Source organism: Aquarana catesbeiana, linkage group LG02 (genome assembly GCF_042186555.1).
Source record: "Aquarana catesbeiana isolate 2022-GZ linkage group LG02, ASM4218655v1, whole genome shotgun sequence".
Taxonomy (NCBI): domain Eukaryota; kingdom Metazoa; phylum Chordata; class Amphibia; order Anura; family Ranidae; genus Aquarana; species Aquarana catesbeiana.
The window spans coordinates 313,713,118-313,731,113 of NC_133325.1; the positions used below are offsets into that span (position 1 = coordinate 313,713,118).

A 17,996-nucleotide genomic window follows, 5' to 3' on the forward strand; every position below is an offset into this window, starting at 1 on the left:
AACATCTGCACACCTATATGATATCTAGGAAGGTATATATGAGAAATGTTTCACTAAATAAAATTAGAACTGCCATTGAAATAACTCATACAGCTTAGTGAATAGAAGTCAGTGTGAGAGATGGCAATAAAATATAATTTAATAATTTCAATATCATTATAAGGTCTGCATCAGGACTTGTCTTTGTTTAGTATTGTTCTAAAGCATACAGCCATGTGTTCATGATTTGAAATCTGTAATCAAATATTCTGTAACTCAAGAGCATTTTCAATGCAAAGAATTGAAGTGGAGAGGAAGCTGTATGGTTAAGCAGGACAGTAATAGGAGAAGCCAGCATCACTCTCAGTAACATATCACACCTGTCTGCCCAGCAGGTCACATTGAGAGAGGCAACACAATCCAATGGCAGGCTGTGTCTGTGAATTGTGCAGGACTGGTTGGGTTATAGTCTAGGAGGGACAGATAGAAGACTGAAAGCTGATGTTAATGTGATCTGTGTATATCTCTGGCAAGATGCAGCCAGCCTCGGCTTCTACGACTGCAATTGATGCCACAGGTACATTTTATCCATGGTCTTCTAATGATGCAGTTTGATTATGTTTACTTTTTCTGTGCAGATTGTATGGCTTTGCAAATGTTTCTCTACTGTATTCTTATTTTCTTAGTGTAATTGTGATTATTTTACTTTCGTTTGATGTAGTCAAACGTGATGCTGAAGGAATGAAAGATGATGGTGTATTTCTAGACCTTAGTGTTTTTAGCAGTATAATGTATTAATTTACAGGATGCTTAAGCTGCGACAAAGACATCCAATGGTGGAAAATGAATACTTAGTAAGAAAATAATTGTTCCTGCTGCAAAAATGTGTTGTACACAGATTGTATGATCATTGTTGTACAACATCCCCTATCAAGGTTATAATAAACAACAAACAAAACAGAAACACGTTTAAATGCAATCTACGTACCTTGCAGTCTGGACTTTATCTGTGAAGATGTTATTAGGATTTATTGACAGATAGTGAAACATGCCATGATGTACATTTGTAAAATTAAAATTTGTGTTATTTAGTTATAATTATTTTGCTATGACTCCATGACAAACTATCGAATGTTAGCATGCTTTCCTACACTCATAGTTTTTTTTTAGGAACAGCAAATGTATTTTTGGGTGATCTGTGACATAGTTTAGGTTAAACTTTTATAGCTTCTGAGTTAGGAAAATAAATTGGATGGCTTGCTGGCTTGTTATAGAGAACACTGCCATCCAAACCCAGCGATCAGATAGTCCATAAATTATTTATTTAGTACATAATAGTAGCACTAGTGTTCCTGCTATACAGTTACTTCATCCTATCATTTACAGACACCACAAATACTCATTATACATGTTACAAATTCTTTAAAGACTGGGTTTGGAAAATCCTGATGCGTTTCATAATCTGCTATGGCTTGCTATCAAAGAAAAACAAATTTTGAAAATCTGTTAAAATTAAATATCCATCAGACAGACCTTTCCTCAAATTTTGATGTGTGAGGTGCCATTCTGGTCTTTATCTGTATATTTCCTGTTCATAGTGTGGGATGTATGCAGGAAATGCGAAGATCTGCACTAACCGAGGGCATAATAGGGCCTATTATAAAAGACAGTGGGGTTTATTTACTAAAACTGGAGAGTGCAAAATCTGGTGCAACTCTGCATAGAAACCAATCAGCTTCCAGGCTTTATTGCCAAATCTTAATTGAACAAAATTAAATTAGAAGCTGATTGGCTACCATGCACAGCTGCACCAGATTCTGAGTGCTGCAGTGTTAGTAAATTAACCTCAGTGATCTCTGTGTAAAGTTGAGAAGCTCATACCTTATAAGCCATAAAAAATATTTATCTTGCAATTGTCTATTTTCCTATAAAGTGAGGTGTATATAGTACTATAGACCAAGACACTTTGCATAGCATCTTTGCTTTTTTGCTGCAGTAAAAAAACCCAGTTGAGTGGTAAAATGGTCATTGCCAGATTGATTATACACATGCAATCGTTACATAAAATTGAACATTTGTAAAATAAATCTAAACATTATTGCTTTGAGGAGGCTGTTCACTTTGAAAGGGAATTTCCCTTACCTTAGTGAATGTGGTGAATTCAAATTACCCAATCACATGCAAGATAGCATGCATTCATTGCTTGCACATGATTGGATGATGGATATCACCGGAGCTCATTCACTAAGCTATAGGAAACATTCCCTTGCAAAGTGAACAGCATATTTGTCTTTAGTAAATCCACCCATTTGCATAAAGACTCTCAAGGCATCTCATTTTAAAACATTTTTCTACTGGTCAGATTTCTTCAAATGTATGATCTAAAAACCTAACTGGACCAAAGTTTAAGTTTAAGTAGTTCTATAAGCCCAGCTTTTCACAAGGTCAGGGTGCCCAGGAGGTTTTGTTGCTCACCAACGTATTACCAGTAATGTTGCTTTTTTTAATTACACAGATTCTACTTAAAACATTTGTAAATCATTTTACTTTTTCTCATAAATAGAAAGTCATCTTTAACCAAGGTTAATTTATTCTTTAACTTTAGCTAGGAATTTCTCTTAGGTATAATTAAAATTCAAAGCACTGTTTGAACATAATTTCTCGTTTCTCATCATTCTGCTTGTACTTGTAGAAACCATGAAACAATCTCTATCCTTATGTCAATAGGTATAATTAAAATTAAATGAAAAAAATATATTTCTTTGTGGTAACCAATAGGTGGGTATGTACAACAAAAACAAATCTGTATTTTATGAATAGTAAACATTTTCTAATAGTATGTAAAGCTTTTCATTTAGCTTACATTGTTAAAACAAAACAAGGGATTATGTATTTAAAAAACAGTTAAGTATCATAATTTTAAACATAGGGACCTTTAAAGCAGGATCTGCCATCCAGTCATTATTATCTGTCTAGAAATTTGCAGTTGTGATTTAATTAGAGGATCTCATCTGCAGACTCTGTTCTCGTTGATCCAACAAATCGCTGAGTGTTGACATGCCTGCAACCTGCTGCTGTAATAAAATGACTTTACCCCTGTCTTATTAAATTAAGGTCTTGTGCAGCTCCTTTTGTATTTATTGATATTGGCTTATATGCTTGACATTATTATATTTTGAGGAACTATAACTCCCACTTAGAGTAAATATATTTATATGATAAAGTATGCAGTGTGCCTCTGTGATGTAAGGCTGCATATACCAGTTACCCATGTATTTTTTCAGTTATCATATACACTGGGCCATTTTTATTGTCTTCTGCACAACCCAGTAGTATGGAAAGGGTGGAAAATATAAGTTATATTTAGTTTTGCCCATTATTGTGGTTGGTACACTTTTACCTGTCGTAGAAAATACATCAAAAGGATTTCAGTCAGCGTGAATGTGACAGACCTATCTGGGAGGGGACCCCCTTTTGGAGGGGACTGAATGGTGACTATGGGCCCTGGCTTTTAACAGAACCCTACTCTTTGGGAGGTGTGTGCCTGGGGGACCCTTAGAGTGGTCTTGCTTTTGATTAAAGTCAATATCTCCCCAAAACACACAGACTCTGGGAAATGGAGGTTCCATATACATATTTGGGGCCTCTATGCCTCAAACCAGCAATAACTGTAGATGTTAACGTAATCAGCTCAAACCACGGGATCCCCTGTCATAATGTGTTTATTGTAAGTAGGTCTCTCCCACAGTGTGCCTCCTAAGTATCTTCCTCTCATTGTTAATTGTTAATTGGATCCCCCATTGTTTCTGCCTGTCTTCTCATCTATGTTTTTATACTTGTGATAATGTGTATTGTACAGTACTTGTATTCAGAATTGTAGGTGCCGAATGGTCTGGTCACCTAGGCTGGTTTAAGGGCCTGGTTAATTGGCTCATGTTAATTATATCACTGTCAGCTATCAGTTGCTAGATGTGGATTAGCATAAAGTATATGTTGGTTGTTCCTCAGTTATGTTAATTATAATCCTGTATACAGTTTTCTTTGCATACGATAATGTGATCAAGCTTTTATCTGATTTTGTGTGGTATATACATTTTCTGAGTTTTCAATAAACAATTTTTATGTTTTTCACCACCCTACACTGTGTTCCAACTAGTGACTCGGTGGGCTTTGGGATCTTGTATCATTCTGTTACAGAGCAAGGGAAGCTTATACGATGGACATACTTATATTGAGTACTGGGGTCCGTCACATTGGTGGCAAGCAGTGGGATAGTGCTTCCTTGCTGTGAACACATCCAAAACCCCCACTGGGATCTGAGGTCTGGTTAGCAGAAGAAGAGCGGAACAGATACCAGCCGCCATGGAAGAGGAATTTGTAAGGAGAGTGCAAGAGATGCAGATGAAGAACAGAGGACCAGTGCCAACGCAGGTCCTGCTGGGATGGTATGACTCTTTCCACCGGCAATTCTGGAAAGAAGAGCTGGACCAAGAGCAGCACTGCCAGGGAAAAATTCTCTTCTCCACCCAGGAAAAGTACTGGTCGGATTGCGGGTACTGTTTTTGAGAGAACAGCCGCACAAGGAGTGGACAGCTGAGTTAAGCAGGCTGGTCCAGGCCGAGATATGCGTGGATGAGAGTTACAGAGCCCTTCGGTGGCATGTAGCCCAAGCATGACCTTAATGACGGAAGACTTTGGCTATGGTGGCCTGCGGCCATTGTGCGGAAAGCTGTCAGGGGCCCCTGACTTTGGGAGCGATCTGGAGTGGTGGTTGGAGGAAATCATGGATTACAGAGAACAGATGCGGAACATCTCGGAAGTGCGCTGGGCACTGGAAGATATGGATCTTCTGGCCATTCAGGAATGGGAGCTGGGGATCGCCTACAGATGGCTGCTAGACTCTTCTTAGCAGCAGGGTGGGGCTCCCTTTGCCTGGCACTATCCAGAAGTACCAGCCGACAGTCCTGAAATCTCGGCTAAAGTGTCAGTAAAGTGGCAGAGTAACAGTGTACTTTGCTCACCTTCACCTCCAGCTATGGAAGCGGAGATCTTATGGCGGATGCAGCAAGTTTTGACTCATCTTGACTAACCTGTTTCTTCACAGGAGGAGCTTGGATGGAGGAATGCATCTGTCCAGCAGCCAGATAAGGGTATGGGAGATGGAGCAGCTGGCTCATCTCCCCAGCTGCAGTTCAAGGACTCCGGGGAAGAGGAAGCCATCCTCACTCCCCAGCCACAGATCACAGAAAGCATGGATTTAATTGAATTTTCATTGAAAGATGTAACATTTACCGAGATTCCAGCTGAAGTGCTGACAACCGGGCAGAGCTCTGCTAGCCTCTGCCTAGCACCCGTAACATATTTTGGGTTCCAGGGAAAGGGGATGGAGAACCTCTATCCCCAGACACCAGTTCCAGAGAAAGGGGATTTAATAGACTTTTCTGCTGAGGAGGAACAACCTGGTGAGCCTCTAACAGAAGAGCTGGCATCAAGGGATAGTGCTGTAGACCTCTGCATACAACAATCAGTAGCCCTGAAGAATTTGTGCAAGTCCACTGACTTTTCAGTTTACTTCCCAGAGGATCAGCTGGCATCAGGGCAGAACATCAATGAGCTCTGCCCAGCACCAACAGCAGCTTCAACCCTCCAAAGAGATGAGGCAGCCAGCCTTCTTCCCACACCACTGACAGGGACATGCGATTTCCTAACAGCAGCATCTGTGGCGTTACAACAAACGTCTCCAGCTGAAGCGTTGGCAACTGGATAGAGGGTCCAAGACCTCTGCTCCACAGCCATGGCAGTTCTGGAGGCCGAGGGTGAGAAGGTGGCAGTAACTCCCCAGCAGCCAGATGAGGGTAAGGGAGGTGTAGCAGCCGGCTCATCACCCCAGCAGCAGATAGCGCCCAAAAACGGTAAAGGCCACCCAGCTGAAGCTCTGGCAGTCAGACAGAGATTCCACAACCTCTGTCCCACACCTACTATTCCCTGCATTGAGTTCAGGAAAAAATAAATTGACTTTAGAGGCATGTATAAAATTTATACCAATTTATTAATCTTCATTAAAACTATATTTCACATTACAAAAAATTACAACACATAGGACATCTACAATTTAGGTAAGACTTCCCTTGGTTCCCCTAGAGGATATAATACCATATATTGTGTAACAATTCACATAAATGCATCCACATATAGACTCCTCTCAATTGGGGGTTCCACTTGTCCTCCTAAGTATAAAAGAATTCTGCTCAACATGTTTCACGACCAAGAAGTTGCTTCTTCAGGAGCTTGAATATGTTTGCACCACAGGTAACAAAACAACAACACTGGCCCAATACACTCGTGGGGCCCCCCAACAGCAGCCGCTAATGGCTCATATGCCAGGACGTGGGGACACACAAGGTAAATAGTAAAGTGGAAGTTGCATTTTTCCTAGGAACCAATCTCCACTATCTATAACTGCAAAAAGGCCTTAGTTCCAAACTGCTGCTTTAGGATGGTAATTCCAAAAGGTAGGATATAGTTCAGAAACACTTAATAATTAGCGTTACCGCTCAGTGTCTAATGGTCCTAATTGCAACTCATGCGGTATGTGGTACCAGATGCATCCCTCTATGTCCAGTGCTGTGACAGGGTGTGGGGGGAAGAGAGAGAAGTGTGAGGGATCGTCTGTCTCCCTCAAAACAAAGGTGGGACAAATACGTCACAAATATGTCACAACTACGATAGGGTGTAAGTAGCCTGGGTGTTGAGGGGAAGTTTAAGTTTGTGAATAAAGGGAGGGGTAATTAGCCCCACAGAGTATAGAAAAGAATTCTGTCAAGTGTATGCCTAAATAAGGGATTTTAGTGTCTCCCCAATGATAACAAAAAGTAGGTTGAAGGGTTTGGAGTAGTGGGGAAGAGTGGTGTTAAGAGCTTTAGACTTCAAAGGATTTACCTATAGGCCTGAGAGAGCTCCAAATTGATTAAGGATGTTGTGTAAACTTGGCAGTGAGCCAAGCAGATTTGTAATTGTAAGAATAACGTCATCTGCAAAGAGACTGAGAATGAATAATATTTGAAATCAGCCAAAGCCCCATTATTCTAGGGTATAAAAAAGATAAGGCCAGGACACAGAATCAAATGGTTATAGAATATCCAATGATAGAAGCATAAGTGCATTTGGAAGCCTCAATGGGAAGAGCCAGTTTGTGACTGTTGTCGCTGGCTTATCTAATTGGCATAAAGCCAACTTGGTCTCGATGAATGCGTTCCCCTATACCTTCATTAAAACCATGTTGCATGTAGAAATTTAGAGAAGAGCTTCAGGTCGACATTCATTTGAGAAATAGGCCTAAAATTGGACCAATTTTTATAATCTTTTTTATATTTAGGAGTCATTGAAATTGCAGCTAAGAGGGATGCTATGTTAAAAAAGCATTGCTTACAGAGGTTGTTAAATGTTTTTTTGTAATAAAGGAGCAAGCATGTCCAGGAAGCTTTTATAGTAGAAAGCTGTGAAGCCATTCAGCCCTGATCATGCATAATTTTAATGATCTTATCACTGTAAGCACTTCTGACTGAAAAGCAAGAGAGTCAAGTGAGTTATGCAGAGCCTCAGAAACGTGGTAGAGATATTTGATTAAAAAGAGCATCAGCAACATCTTTAGAAAAAGAATCCATGGAGTTATAAAGTTCTTATAGGTGTATAAATAGATAACAGTATTAGTACTAGTACTAGTAAATACTGCTAGTGTAGTTATGCTTCCCAATGTGAGGAGCTTTAGCGTTGGGTCCGATTTCTGCAATCTAGAGTCTAGGAGGGGGTCCTGCTTTTTGGCTTCAAGATAGAAGAGGTTATTTGTGCACCTTATAGATTTTTCAGCTTGGCCAACAAGTAGTAGTTTTAAGTCCCACCTTGCATCATGTAAAGCAATTTTATGAATTTTAGAAGGATTGTTTTGGAAAGTTTGTGGCTTGTCCTGAAATGTGCGTTCAAGAAGTGTCATCTGCTACTTCCTAAGAGAGGATGCAAGTTGAATGCAATGACCTCTCATTACAATCTTATAAGTCTCCCATAACATAACAGAAGAAATGTCAGGAAAGTTATTCAGAGTTAGATAACCTAGAACAGGGGTCTCAAACTGGCGGCCCTCCAGCTTTTGCAAAACTACAAGTCCCATGAGGCATTGCAAGGCTGACAGTTACAAGCATAACTCCCACAGGCAGGGGCATGATGGGACTTGTAATTTCACAACAGCTGGAGGGCCGCCAGTTTGGGACCCCTGATCTAGAATGTGTGAGTGAACAAGAGTCTGTTGAAGTGCATTACAAAGAAGTGATTCATTCAGGGACCAGGTTGGGTCAAGTCAGTGCTGGCACAAAGCCATCTGGTGCCCAGGGCGAAGATGGCAAACTGCGCCCCCCCGGGTATAAATAAAGAGTCAGTGTCCCTTCAAAACCAGAAAACACTAAAAACAATACAACACTACAATACAACAATACCATACTGTAGCTGCAGCCCAGTCACAGTATATGTACTGTGGTGGGTCGGCAAATGGTTAAAATGTAAGCTTACACTGGAACCCCCCCCCCATCCTGCTAGGGATCCCCCGCACCGACAGCTCGTATCGCCGTTGTACCTGTGCAGGGATTTGAAATCCCCACGGCTTTCCCTCCTCCTCACCCGCGGTGACAGGATGGGCTACGCGGGTTCTGATTGGTCGAGGCTGCCCATGTGACAGTGCCCACCAATTACAGTGCTCCTAAACATACCTGCTGACGAGGTACATTTTGGAGATTAAGCTGCAGAGATTTCTAACCCCCGGACCGGTGAGGTGGTGACCCGATGTCTCATAGCGGGTGGTTGCCACACTCCAGGTCAGCGGGACCAGGGGGAGTGAGGAGGGTGTCCTGTGTAAGTTCTCTTTACATATTTTTCTGAAAAAGGTGAACTTACCCTTTAATTACCAGTGGTATTTGTAATATGCAGCATGAGTGGGTTCATGTATTGCCACTGGTCACTAATGTATTAATGACCAGTGTCAGTTAATTAACCCCTTTGTGCTGCATTAGTGGCACCAGTATCAGTGTTATGCTGCAGCATGAATGGGTTAATGAACACTGATACTGGTGCCACTAATGCAGCACAAAGGGGTTAATTAACTGACACTGGTCATTAATGCATCAGTGACCAGTGACAATTCATGAACCCTCTCATGCTGCATATTGCAAATACCATTGGAAAACCAATTATTAATCTCACCTCTCCCCCCCACCACCACCAGAGTTAGCCCATTCATTCATTCATTCATAGATGCCCATCTGCTTACTTTGTTATTGACCGCGTAGTTGGTTCCTCCTCTTGCCCGGCAGCTCTCTATGGTCCTCTCTCCTCCCGCCTCCTGGCCGGCCTCTCAGTGACGTTATGCGAGATTATTCCACGGCTCCGCCTGACAGGGAAGGGAAGACCGGGTCCTTTGCTTGTGCCAGGTACAGGAACGCACTCGGCACATCTTTGCAAGCAGGCGCAGCTCTGCAGTGTTGTAGGGGTGGCCGGCGGTAGTCATTTACTTGTTGCCCAGGAAGTTTAACAGCACACTGCCAGCACTCCTTGTACCAACCCTGGGTCAAGTGTCCTATTTTATTTTTTATTTTTTTTTATGAATTGCAGTCCATTATTATGAAATGCATTGTTATATACTGGCTACATTTTAAATGACAAACATTGTGTGTTGCCCACAGTGAATCAAATTGTTCCCTTTATTGTCAAACTCCCAACTAGAAAGAAATGATAGGGGCTACAGGAAATAATCAGGTCTCTAAATGAAACACTGGCACTAAAAAACTGACAGTTCAGTAGATTTCTAGGAAAACTACAACTGCTAATTAGCAACAGTTAGGGGCGCCTAAGCTTAAAGAGAAACTATTGGCATAAATTACCATGTAATAAAACCTGGAACATAGTTTTATTATGTGTTGATCCTGTCAGTAGAGAAGATTTGTTTTTGTTTTTTGCTGTATTTAAAAGGCCAAGCTATTCAGCTATCCAGTAAACGTTTCACTTACAGAGTTGGGACAAATTATTTAACACTCAAAGGGGTGATTAAAATGGTCAGCTTTTATTCTATGTTTTAAACATTTTTTCTAAAGGAAAACAGTTGTTGCTGTAATTGCATAAAAATGTTAGCTTGTAGTTGTGCTTTAATTTGTTTATTTCTTATCCAATGTCAATTTAATCCTATGTTCTAAGACTACTGTACAGTATCTACAGGGTAGCAACATTGCTGTGCAATTTTACTGCTTCGTCACCCTATTACAGGAAATTGAAAAAGACTGGATCAATTGCAAGGATTAACTTGTAATGTCCTGGAAGGACTCAGAAAAAAAAAGAAAAACTGTTGTGGTAATGCTAGTGACCGACTGCATCATATACTGTATGTCCTTTTATTGTTCCAAAAGTTACAATTCAAGGAAGATTAAACTGCAAAGATAATGTACGTAGCCAACATAATGTTTGTTTACTACACTCATTTCAGTGAAAGATGATTTCTGATTAGTTATATTGTTTTTTACCTTATTAAATACATATTTATAGCTGCCAAACTATTGTCATAAAGTGGATACGTATTTGTGTCTCTTGATTCTCAAAGGTTAACTGTAATTGCAATTCCAAATTAAATTGTAGGCCACTTTGCTAAAAGAAAGAAGACTTCCCTGTGGTTTACCACCACTCTTCTTGTGGTATCAATTTTTATACTGATAATTGGCCTTGCTGCAACAACTAGGACAGAGAACATAACGGTCGGAGGCTACTATCCAGGGATCATTGTAAGTTCTAATTCTCAGTTTTGTGTTATGAATTCAGGTGTTTCACAACTACTGTTTATTTTTATATGTTTTAAATTGATTGCAATGATATAGACATAATGGGAGAAATTACCAAGGAGTGTTACAAGCACAATGCTTGCACTACTCTTCCAGACATAAAAAATGGAGCAGATGCGTCTCCTAATTAATAAAAGTGATGCAAGCCCCTTTCTTAATTATAAGCAATCAGTTCTCTGTTCTGCCATGGCTATAATAAACACAGCACAGAGAACAGGAGAGCTTGAGTTGCATGCAGGGTTGCTAGCCCTGAAGGTTCTGCTTGCATAGTGTAATCACTGCACAAGCAAAGAGAGGGGTGCAAGCTGCCAGTACACATCCTTTATGACAAGATCACACCTTGGGGGGGGGGGGGATCCACAGCAGTTTTTTTTATATGGAACTGCTTGTTAATCAGTTGCAGACCCTGCACCAGTTTTTTTCACTCTGAAATAGAAACTGGTGTGGGTGGCACTGATAGACCTAACACAGATCTATCTACTTAGTTAATGAGGTGCACTCCACTTCTGACAGTTTCCCACTCCATTGAAATGGCACAGAAAGTTTAGTTAATTCCCCATTCTGTCTTTCATATACAGATGCTTCTTTCAGTGTTTGATAGTACAAAGGAGGGAAAGTTAGAACTTCTTTATTTTTTTTTATTGCCGTCTCTGTCCCCGTTGATAAAGTCGCCCCTCACTTACTGTTAACGTGGCCACATAGACAGTGGGGGAAATCTCTAAAGCAGAACACAGCCAACAGTAACATTTCACAAAGATTTTAATCCTTCCTCACTGTAGTCAGGGCTGTCTTTAATATTGATTGGACCCTGGACAAACATTTTCTTGGGCATCCCTCCATGCAATTTCGCTCTCCACCTGCCTGCATACCATGGACTGGGGTGGTGAGGGGACCCATCAATAGACAGAAAACTGGGGAGGGGAGGGTGTGATCAATGGCAAAGCAGAATTTTTTTACTGACATTTAGCTTGCATTCACATTTGTGTGTGCCGGGAATGCATAAAAAATCGCTTTCCTGACACCACAAAAACGTGCTGCCCTTTAGCAGATACACAGCAGTGCCATCAATTGTTAATGACACCCTCACAGCTGAGATGTGCTGTGGCACCGTTAGATTTTGAATAAGGGTTTGTGCCCTTTCACACTGGGGCGGCTTGCAGGCACTGTTGCGCTAATAATAGTGCCTGCAAACCGACCCGAAACAGCCGCTGCTGTGTCTCCAGTGTGATAGCCCCGGGGGCTTTCACACTGGAGTGGTGCGCTAGCAGGACAGGAAAAAAAGTCCTGCTAGCAGCATCTTTCGGAGTGGTGAAGGAGGGGTGTATACACCCCTCCTTCACCGCTCCTGCCAATTGAAATCAACGGGACAGCACGGCTATACCGCCGGCAAAGCGCCTCTGCAGAGGCACTTTGCGGTGGTTTTTAACCCTTTCTCGGCCGCTAGCGGGGGGTAAAACCGCCCCGCTAGTGAGCGAATACCGACAGTTAAGAACCGCTTACAATAGCGGCGCTTTAGCGCCGATGCCGCCCCCACCCCAGTGTGAAAGGGGCCTAAGGGACTTCCTTACGCATTTCTAGCGCATAGAGCAGCCCATTGAAAAAATTGGGCTGCCCTACACACGACCTACATCTTTATCCACCCTGTCAATACACCTTTGCATCCTAAAATCCCTGCTAACCTCTGCACCCCAAACCTCCCCCATCCTCTCCACTCCAACCCCCTCCCCTTAACTCTACCTGCCTCCTCTGCTCATTTTTGCACCCATCTTCCTTACCTCTATACATCCCCTCCTTGCTTACCTGTGCACCCAAACTGTAATTCCTTCTTTGCCTACCTCTGCATACCCCACACTACCCTCCCCCACCAATTTGCTTACCTTTGCAGAACAGGCTGATGTTAAGCTGAATGACCACATTTGCAGGCAGGACTTTCAAGCATGCCTCTTTATCTCCCCAGTGGGCAGCATTCAGTATAGGTGATGGTGGATATGACCTCAGGGGGGCATGATATACATATGAATGCTGCCGGTCTGCGTTCACTTACACATGAATGCAGGCGCTATTTACATATCAATGCCGTTATTTGCATGTAAACACAAGGTCTGCGGGTTAGTTATCTTTACACAAAAATAGGGCAGAGCTGGGCAGCATTAGTAGCAGCACTCCACGTTGAGATATCGGGACACAGCACGGGACTAAAAACAATGCAATTTAAACCGGCATAGTTGGCAAGTATGAGGTAGCTGCTTTGGGCCTCACAACAATGGCAGGGCCCAGAGCAGCTGCCCCTTTTGCCCTGCCTTAAAGATGGCCTGACTGTAGTGTGAACAACATGAATATATTGCTGAATATTTTCCTATTAAATAGATTTCCTTTATATTCTTGTTCCAGCAACATTGTTAGGGGCCCATAGCAAAGCCATTAAGGGGCCCCTTGCCTCTCTAATCTCCATTTCAAAGGCTACTCTTCTATAATAGCAATTGCATAGAGTTTCCCAAATTATATTCACACATTCATTGTATCTGCTATGTCAATTTATCCTTTTTTTGCTATTGTTGTCTGCATTTATCACTTTGTAGCCAAGCAGTGCTGGGTCCCCTGCATTTGCGGTACTCACAAACATCACATGAACCACATAATGCCATAGAACATATAGATTTAATCATATGATTACAACATACATTTTAAATGTGATTCTAGCCATACATTAAAATTGCACAATTATACAGTAAGTGTACACAAGTTTAGAACATAGAAATCATCAGAAATTGGGACATTTATAAGTTTTGGCAGATCATTGGCATAGATACAGGGGATCTGGTTACTTTAGCTGTGGGCAGCAAGTTATGATAAATGCCAAAAAGCATAAAGACGTTTGTTGACAATTATGTAATATATAACTAAGTTATATTTTTCAGATTTTCAATTTTCTTTTTTTTTCCTAGCTCGGCTTTGGATCTTTTTTAGGTATTATTGGAATTCATCTTGTAGAAAATCGAAAACAAATGGTATGTATCATATTAAGTTTCTCATCTGAATCTGCGCCATGCAAATAACAATAATTTAACACAAACATTTGTGGTAATTTCCTATTTTGTCCAGTTTATTAGAAACATTTATGACATTTAGGACTTTCCATCATAATTAGCACTTTTTCTGTAAAAATTAAAGTGAATGTAAACTCCAAGGCCTTGTTCGCACTGGAACTGTCAAACCTGCATTTATATACATTTAGAGGACACCTCTAAACACATATAAGCACATGTAATGATTTTTCAATGGTGCCATTCACACTGAGCATTTACCTGGATTTAGGTGTGATCAGTTTAGCTGCGTTTAGAGAAAATAGAATTTTGTGCAACCATGGATCTGATTAGAAACTCTAAATGCATGAAAATGTGACTAAGCGCACCAGGAACATCTAATTGCAGTAAATTGTGATCTGGGAGGCAAAAAAAGATGACTCCTCCTGCTATTAGATAAGCTAAATGCAGGAGTGCCAGTGTGAATGAGGCCCAACAATGAAAATTTGTTATTTGCTTGTGTGGGAATTAAGCTCAAAGGAGAGGCACAACAACTATTTTCTTAAACAAAAAAGACTGTTTATTCAAGGACAATGAAACACAAAGCACACAGCCCTCCAGCCACAAAGAAAATGTACAGTATGTAAGATGAAGCAAACTTCTGCTTGACTGATCCCTATTTAATTCACATCCTGAACAAAGTCATGAAGTCATGTGTTCCAGGTAATGTCCCTTTCTGGAATGGCAGCAGTTTATAAAACAGGTTCCTTCCCACCACACTTACATCCATCAAGCGGCCACAGTCCAGCATGTCTCTCTCTGAGATAAAACATTGGGGTTGATTTACTAAAACTGGAGAGTGCAGCTCTGCATAGCAACCAATCAGCTTCCAGTTTTTTTGTCAAAGCTTAACTGAACAAGCTGAAGTTCAAAGCTACCATGCATAGCTGCACCAGATTCTGAGTGCTCAAGTTTTAGTAAATAGACACACAGACCCCACAACTTGGACCAGCTGCAGTAATCAAAGTACCTGTGGGGAATAAAACCTAATTGGTTGGGTTTGAACATCTCCTTCCAAAAACTCCTTCCAAAAACTCAACAGGGTTCCCAGTGAAACCGGCCCAGTGCATGTTTTGTTAACAAAATTAGCTAGAGATCAAGATTTTTCTACCCCAGGCTTCACGTTAAAAAGAGTAAGTACACTTTTGTAGAAAAAATATATAGCAAATAAATAAAAATTAATATTGCATAAAAAATGGTTAAACAAGTTTTGTTGTAATTTAATGTTTATTGAAAAATTACCTTTCAACTCAATGCAATTCAGCAACCTGAATGCCTCCAAAAGTGTCATTTTAGATTTGTGCGATTGGCTCACTGATTTTCCCAGAAGTTTGCACTAAGATACAACTGATACTTTAGGCATCCCCTGGAATAGGAATTTTAAGCGGTATTAAAACCCAAAGCAATCATTTCTTTTACTGCAGTTTACCAAATCTTAGATGTGATGGCTGCATTTGTTTTCTTTTTTAGGCTTTCTTTCATTTGTTTGTCTTTCGTTTGTTTTCACCTGGTGATCCTGACAGTAAGCCTGTTGTTTTTCAAAAGAACACGCTGTCCTGCAGATGTAACATATACAGCGATGAGATAAACCATTTAACTCTGATAGAGATAGGGATGCTTACAATGATCAGCTTATATTTATTTACATAAAACCTTTATCCCAAAAAGAAAAAAAAACTGTTTGCTATAACTGCTTATAAAGTGGAATTTGGCTTCAATTCCTCAGTGTATCTAAATCTGCTAGTAAATCAAACCCTCCCCTCCCCCCAGACTGGCAATGTTGCTGTCCAAAGGTACCCCCTGTGCTCCATCACCCAGTGTGGGGGACTCTAATACAGGAGGTGTGTTACTGGCCAGATCATCAGGTGATAACAGAAGGAAAAAACCTAAAGAAATAAAACAAATGCAGCCACCACTACTAATGATTGGTAAGCTGCAATATTACTATATTTTTGGTTTTGGGTTTAATACTGCTTTCAGTTTTGGTGAGATAATTCTAATTACTAACTTTTCCCAATGGAACACAGAAAGAGCACTAACTCATTATAATGAACTAGACCCTCCTATTCAGGAATATATGATTAGTCTGGTGAAACAAACAGCTATTTTTTCACAGCAACAAAAAGTAGGATTTTTTTTTTTTCTCAACAAAAACGCTTTTAGAGACCATGGAGCTAAATAGCTCCTATCAAACACTTTTCCAAACAACACAACAGGTTTTTTAGACAGCATGTTATACTTCCTTTAGGTATATTAAATAAACACTGCTCAATAAGTGTAAAAAAAAAGTTGAACCTGCCAGAAATCCTGTGAGCTTTTAACTTCCTGTAGTGATCTGATAGTGCTACACTGAAATTTCAAGTATTGTCATTAGCCCTGTCTGAGTTCTATAGTCTTAATTCACTTCCTGTTATAGGGTGGCGAGGCTGCTTCTTTATAGATACGGTACAATGAGTTGCCCCCCCTAAGATTTAAGCACGGTACTGAAGAAATAACCAGGTGAAAAAAAAGTAAAAAGCCTGGAAAAAAATGAATCCAGCCACCAAACTTGGTGACTAGTAAACTGTAATATATTAAAATTTTGTTATTAGATTTGGACACACTTTCAATCTTAAATGTACCCTAAAAATATTTCAGTATTAAGTGGATCATACACTGGCTTCTTATATACAATGTGTACTTTGGGGATTCAGAACAATATCAGCACTGCTCTAATACATTTTAAATAAATCCTTTCTTTCAGTATGTTAGAAAATAAATCTGTAGCATTCAAATTAAGTAGGGAAACATGAATTACTATCAAGATATTTGGATATATTTTAAAGGCTAAACCTTAAGGCTCGATTCACACCTATGCATGTTGCTTTTGAGCGTTTTTGGAGGTTTTTTTTTCATGCTTGCCGCGTTTTTGAGCCACGTTTTTGCCGCGTTTTAGCGGCGTTTTTGCCGCGTTTTTGCCGCGATTTGCGTTTTGCGTTTTTTTTTTTTCATTTTTTTTTTTCATTTTTTTTTACAGTCTTACAAAAAAATTACAAAAAAAAAAAAAAATAAAAAAAAAAAAAAAAAAACGGCAAAAACGCACCAAAAACGCACCAAAAACGCATCAAAAACGCTGCAAAAAAGGTGCACTTGCGTTTTTGATGCTTGTCCATTGAAAACCATTACATGCAAAACGCTGCATTTTGCATGAGAAAAAGTCCCCGACCCTTTCCAAAAACGCGGAGATACAAAAAAGCATTGATGTGAACATGTTCCATAGGAACCCATGTTAAAAAATTCCCGTGCATTTCTGCAAAATGCAAAATGCATCAAAAAACGCGCTAGTGTGAATGGGGCCTTAGTCTACCGTGCCTTGACTTGTGAGTTTCATGTGACGGCTGCTGGACCAATCATATCTGAAATAGTATTCAGCATTGCAAAGTATCGAAAAATACAGCTAGGGAGTCTAGGCGGTAGTTACATTTTATGAACATATATATTTTATGTAGCAACATATTTATACTATGAAAAGTGATAGCGTTTCTGTTGCAAAGGATCAATCACACAGTGGAAATCCAAACAAAGACTGCTGGTGCAAGTAACAGGGAAGAAATCACAATTACATACTTTATTCAAATATAGAAAATATATAACTATACCCAATATATACAGTAGCTGCAAAAAAATATAGCTTTGTATTATTACACACTTACAACCTCAACAAATACATTGATGTATAATTTTTGATTCTGAATTCCATTCAAGCCCTTATTAGGTTAGTTAAAAATTGATTGGTAATTATAAACATAGAAAAGTAATATATATGTATATATATATATATATATATATATATATATATATATATATATATATATATATATATATAATGCACGGTGCACATCTTTGGAGAACATCAAAGGTTAAGTTCTCAAGACCTCACTTGTCTATGTCCTATGCTCAATTCTACTGCATTTTAATCCAGTGGAATGACTGACTATTGCAATGGTAACGGAAGACCTAGAAGGTCCTCACTAAAGTCCCCAAGTGATGTAAGGAGCCAGTCGTTGGGTGGTGTTCCAGCAGATTG

At 40.1% G+C, this 17,996-nt stretch overlaps 1 protein-coding gene across 1 annotated transcript in view; it reads left to right on the forward strand.

Annotated features, from left to right (window-relative positions):
* Positions 1 to 200: 200 nt before the first annotated feature.
* TMEM255B (transmembrane protein 255B) overlaps positions 201 to 17,996 on the forward strand; it is a 120,776-nt gene continuing 102,980 nt past the window's right edge. Inside the window, exons 1-3 of the mRNA XM_073614726.1 lie at positions 201 to 556; positions 10,648 to 10,790; positions 13,793 to 13,855. Coding sequence (XP_073470827.1) covers positions 514 to 556; positions 10,648 to 10,790; positions 13,793 to 13,855 — 249 coding nt within the window. The 5' untranslated portion in view covers positions 201 to 513. The remainder of the gene's footprint in view (positions 557 to 10,647; positions 10,791 to 13,792; positions 13,856 to 17,996) is intronic.